At 39.3% G+C, this 6,000-nt stretch overlaps 1 protein-coding gene across 2 annotated transcripts in view; it reads right to left on the bottom strand.

The window, feature by feature from the left end:
- Positions 1 to 1,130: 1,130 nt before the first annotated feature.
- Positions 1,131 to 6,000, bottom strand: part of DDX46 (DEAD-box helicase 46) — a 65,642-nt gene continuing 60,772 nt past the window's right edge. For both annotated transcript variants that reach the window (XM_075541571.1, XM_075541572.1), the window contains exons 22-23: positions 4,045 to 4,118; positions 1,131 to 2,873 (exon numbers count right to left, since the gene is read on the bottom strand). In XM_075541571.1, the coding sequence (XP_075397686.1) occupies positions 2,826 to 2,873; positions 4,045 to 4,118 (122 nt within the window). In that variant the 3' untranslated portion in view covers positions 1,131 to 2,825. The remainder of the gene's footprint in view (positions 2,874 to 4,044; positions 4,119 to 6,000) is intronic.

The following is a 6,000-nucleotide window of genomic DNA, read 5'->3' as shown; positions in this document are numbered from 1 at the left end:
GACACAAAATTAATGGTCATAATGTAAAATAACCATTGTGAGGAATAAATGACCAATACTGTAAGATCCCACTTATAAGAAATGTCTAGGTAGGCAAATCGATGCCCACAGGTCTGTTTACAAACGGTGACTGGGGGCTGGGATTAGGGGAAATGGAGGCTCGCTGCTTTCTGTTTGGGTGGCAGGAACGGTGATGGTTGTACAACATCGTGAATGTAATTAATGTCAGTGACTTACATGCTTAAAAAATGGTTAAAATAGCAAATTTTATGTTATGGATATTCCATCACAAAAACAGTATTTTTATGAATGTAAGAATTGGTAGCTTCAGATTCCAGCCTGCATGGATGCCACCCTGGGTCAGCCACTGGGTCTTTGCCTGTGGTGAGAACAGGGCATAAGGTCAAACGGCACAGCCGCCCATTTCTACAAAACTAAACCGAGCGCTTTTCCTGCAAGGTTCCTCGGAGCTCCTACCTTAAATGAGCGCAATGTCAACCTAGCACTGAAGCACTTCACCCGACGGTGTCAAATACAAACCAAGGAACTGCACTGAGAGACCAGATACAGCCAGGCTATAACTCAAGAGATTTTCCTTCTTAGCTTGATTCCTATTCGATTGGCGGAGCATTAAAAGCAGACCCTACAACTGTCTTAATGGGACTTAAAAAGGACAGGTATTTTACAAGATGGTTCTCCTCAACAAAATCCTTATGCTTAAAAGCTTCCTGCCTCAGAAGAGCAGCCGGTGACGGGTGCACTCGAACGACCCGTTGTACACAATGTGCACACCAACAAGGCGAGTCAGGCAGCAAACAGAGCCAGCCACTAAGTGCGCAAAAAGGAGCCGGGGAGCGAAGCCAGGACCGTTCATCCAACAGTCGCACCGAATAACAGCATCGTTGTAGTCAGCCCCAGCTGTCACCTGACCCGGTATTTGACCAACAACCCGCCTTATGTCAAACAACACCAAACACGCTTCCACAAGAAGACAGTGTTGGGGAAGAACTCTATTCACATTTGGGGGGCAGTGACTTGATGAATTAAAAACAAAGATCTGGAGAACAATCCTTTCAGCGCACATAACACTAGAGAAATAAAACATTTCAGTACAGATAACTTCAGGAAAATGATGGTTGAATTGCTTTATTTATAAGGACTTTAGAAAACATAAGCAAATATTAATATTGCATTAAAAACAAATTAAAGTCTATACATCATCCAAATGTTTAAAAAGAATCAGTGTGACAAGAAAATACTGTCCTCCCACACAGTAGCATGTACTATGACGGAACACTGTCGGTGGCCCATCACAAGATACACAGCATAAAGGTGAAGCTGAAATGATGCAGAGTTCTGAATCTAAGGGACCCGGCAGGTTGAAGGGAGCACCAGGTGTCATCAATGTGGGTCCGCTACCACTTAAAGGTGATGAAAATACAGATATAAATAAACTAAAGGGAATAAAGGAACTCAGGATCCTTGGAATTTTAGAGTAAATAGTTTATTTGGTTCTGTTGTTATATGTTTTGTCTGTTTTCTGACCAAAAATGAATGCATGAGTTGTGTGAAAAAAAATAAATAAAATCCCTATGTGTAGCTCTTCAGTAAGGATCACTGTAAATTGAAGAAATAATAATGGACATTGCCTGCCACTTAATACACTGAATTAACTATTAAGAAAATTATTAACTATAACAGCTATAGTATGCTTTGATTCTCTCTTTTTTTAAAAAAACTTGAAGGCAATATAAAAAAAATCTTTCATGTCTCTTAATTTAAGAAATACACTCTACATATACTTCCTGGGAAATCTCTATTTCAGGAAGTGACAACAATACGAAGTTCTGACACACTATGACTCTTGAAAGAAAAATCAGATGATCCAATCACAACAACTTAAAATAGATGATTTGGGAAATATATTGACTGGCTCAAAATTACCCTTTATGATTCCTAATGAACTAAATTTCTCTGATGAAAGCTAGAATATAAGTCCAAAACTTGGGAAGCAAGAGAATTCATAGCCTACTGAATAAACCTAAAGAAAATCTTACGAAAAGTTATACAGTCTTTGTACATGCCATACATACATATGTACTTTCCAGGTAAAAAGGACTCAGATTCATTACTTTTGGGCTATAAATCACTTTCTCTTAAGGACGATTTTAAAAGGTAAGCAGAGTCAGAGGTTTCAAGGGGTGCCTACTAAGACTAGTAAATACTAAAACTCTTGTGTCATGTAAAGAAATGCAAAAACTCATACTATAAATCTTTAATTTTATAAAAACCAAATGCAGACCAACTCCTGACAAATTTATGATGACAAAATCTACAACAAAATCTCTAAACCCCATTTTGTACAAATTCTATCACGACATTCTTAAATCCTGCTCATATCGCTCCATTGCGTCCAGTGCGCCTTCAGGTCAAGAGGAGGGCACAAATGACTGGTTTGAAGTGCTGCCGTTTCTCAGCTGCTGAGCACAATTCCCCTTAGTGACTTGTGTACTTTATTACACCAATGGAAAGCCCACATATTTCAATATTTTTAAATGTTTGGACGATTACCCATTTAAAAAATGTATTTAATCATATTTAAGTTTTACATTAAAGAAATTCATACTCTGAAAACAGGCCTGTTTTAAATATAGTTTGATAGCTGGGTACTTATTAAATGAAGATTTCTTTAGCAAATAAGTTTCTTGTATTTAAAAAAACCAGCAAGACAGAATTTTAAAAATTGTAATTTACACTATATTGTAAACTGTAGACAACTGCCACATGTATCACAGATGAATCCAGGTAGAAACTTCCCCAGATATTTATAAGACTTTGTATCTTCCTTTATTTGTTGGTTGGTATGAATTTTGCTGCAACAGAAAAAGAAAACAATTCATTACATTACATAGAAGAGCAAACTAAGATAACACTTGTTAAGAACATTTCCTTCAACTATCATATATTTAAAATAAAAGTGTTAATATTGTGGCATTGAGGCAAAAGGAAACCTGTGGATGATTTAATTGTTTCTCTGGGTTCACTCAACTGTCTCGTGCTGTGACTGAACTGACTGAATGGGGTGGCCTAGGCCAAGGTACAAGGCTCTTTGGTTCACTTTTTCCTGAAATAGTCTTTAAGTACTTCTTCTAAAAACAAATTTTCTACTTTTTTTTCATTGTGTGTACCCTCTCTACTTTGTTTTCTCCAGAAGACTAATCTATCAGGGGCACTTTCAAAATCGAAGGGTCTTAGCCGCATGGCGCACCCTGCACGGGGAATTGAAAGGCATCAAATGCCGCTAAGAACAATGTCGGCCTCTTTTGGAAAGCGGTCCATAAAGTGTTTTTTTCTACATAAAATTAAGTCCTTGCCTAAGTTTAAAATGCCTGAGAATAACGTGTTGCCAAAGAAGTCAAGCTACGGGAATTTTCACACACGGGCTGAGTGTAAGCTGGTAATAATCACTTTGGTAAACTGTTTAGCTATTTAAAGCTAAACCACACATACCCCACAGCCACCAATGCTGTTATGAGGTATATACCAAAGGGAAAAGCAAACTAAGGAGCACCAAAGAGGCTAGTTACTCATAAAAAGATTTAAAAATTAGAAGAACCTGTGTTCAATAAACAAGCAAAGTGTGATAGGTTTACACAATTAAATGCTAAACAGCCATGAAAATGAATGAATTTTCACTTTTGCTTGCGGCAACACGGCTAACTCTCCTGTGAACTAAGCTCCAGTAGAGAGAACAGGACTCACAAGAGGACACAGCATGCGATGCCACTTACACAAAGCTCAAAAGCAAGCAAACGGAACCAACAGTAATCGGGAGACTGTGGTGACATGTGGGGGAAATGAACAGTGATGGGGGAGGGGTGCGTCTGGAATGCAGATTAATATTCAAGATTATCTTGATCTGGATATCAATACAACAGTGTGCTCCTTCTGTGAAAATTCATCAAGCTGTATGTTCACGATAGGTGCAATTTTCTGTACTACGTAATACTTCACACAAGACAAATCCCGAAGGTCTTCACTCACCAGGCGGATCAGCTCTTCTTTTATGAGCCTGGTGATTTCTGCCTTTGCTTTCTGTACAGCCAGTTCATTGGCACCTGGGGGGTGAGAAGAAAATAAGTGATTATCTTAGGGTAACCCTGCATGTTTATCCCTATAAAGGAAGCCCAAGAGTGAAGGCTGTTGGCTTCAGGGACCTGCACGTTCTAAAACAGTCTTTCAGTGACTGGTGCACCACCACTCACCTGAGAACATGACTGCTTATCACTCAGCTTATTACTTGTAAAGTCTCAAATGTAACCACTGCGGTCACACTGCATGTGGTGCTAACAGTCCTGAGAGGGTGATACGGGTAAAGAGAAGATGAACAGTAACTTGTCCATGAGATGGTCAGTATAAACAAAAGAGAAATAAGATGTCCTTGGGTGATGTACTTAATGAATACTGATTGGACACTGGTTTTTGAAATCCACAAATACTTCGGAAAGTCTTAAGGATGGACTCCATGCTGGTTTGGTGTGATTGTCTGGGGTCTTAAAAATCCGTGAGATACAACTATTGAAGAAAATGAAGAACTCCTAAAGTCAGAGCCACATAAAAGACCAATAAGGTAAACACTAACACCAACACTAACTCACTCCTCAGTTTACAACAATCATTCATAAAACACCAAAAGGGTGTGGGAAACAGAACAATTTCTGCCAAGTTGTCTCTCCCAAATATATGGCAAACCTAGCTGCTTGCTACACATGGTAAGTGAGTATACACCTGGAGGTCAACAGAAGTAGCTCAGAGGTTATTCTCCCTAAGGGTTATCAGTCATCCAGAGCAATCAGACTATATAGTCTGTCCCACAGTTTAAGTAGGGCCCCTCCCATCTGATAAGGATAGTAGAAAATTGTTTCCCTGAAGGAGAACCCAGGGAGGTCAAGCCCACTCAAGGGTGACCAAGGTTGGTCTGCCACATTGAGTCTATGGTCCGCCCTTCTTGTCACATGTGTACCCCTTAGACTCTACCCTTTCTATCACGTGTACACCCCTAGCTCATCCCCTTCCTGTTATGCCTATGACCATTGTATATCACCCTCCTATTCCTTGTATTGCCTATGTTACAACCCCTTCCCATGACTTAGATTGTTACCTGTAATCAGAGGGCTTGCATGCCTCCAAAGATATATAAGCTTTGGTTAGAAATAAAACCTCACGAGAGCTCTCTGCTGCCCTCTCTCTGGTGCCTGCATGTCCCAGCTCCACGTATACCACAAAGAGGAGCTGAGGTGAGCATGCTACCATGAAATGTGTCTGACTTCTTTACCTTATTCTCTATTCTCCATGATTTTATTATAACCTTTATATAACTTAACTGTGCAATTGTCATTACTGAACCCGTGATTAATTGTGGGGAATGGCTTCTCCCACAAAAGGGTAACATCTGCACAGGAATAAAACGCAGAAGCAGCAAGGTATCAAAGAGGAAGAATGGAAACAGTAAACACAAAAAGAAGTGAGACGATTATAGGATTGTAATCAATTTCAGGAAACAACATGTGTATAAATTATTGAATGGAAACCAATCTGTATGTAAACTGTCACCCACATCACATTCACATACACACAAATGAAAAGCTCATAGAAGAAACAAGTCCACAAGGCTAAGAACCCCCATGAACCATAGTCTCCTTTAACCAGAGATCTAGAACTAGAAAGAACTAGACTTAATGCCTGGCTACCACTACCAACTGTCTTACACAACAGAAGCTTCCAGACAGAATGAGAGAAAAGTGAAGAACAATATGCAAATTACAAGTAGATCTGTCAATACTGATACACACAGAGGCTGAACGGTATATGAAGGAGAGTAGGAGCATACCCAAATATATATATCCAAGTTTGACAGAGTTATTTGTATATGAGTATTATATGTAAATCTACCTAGGAATATGGTGGAGCCTACAGAAGGCAAAGTTGTCTATGAAAACT

The sequence above is a fragment of the Tenrec ecaudatus genome, chromosome 2 (genome assembly GCF_050624435.1).
Source record: "Tenrec ecaudatus isolate mTenEca1 chromosome 2, mTenEca1.hap1, whole genome shotgun sequence".
Lineage (NCBI taxonomy): Eukaryota > Metazoa > Chordata > Mammalia > Afrosoricida > Tenrecidae > Tenrec > Tenrec ecaudatus.
This window is presented reverse-complemented; position numbering and strand designations above follow the sequence as displayed.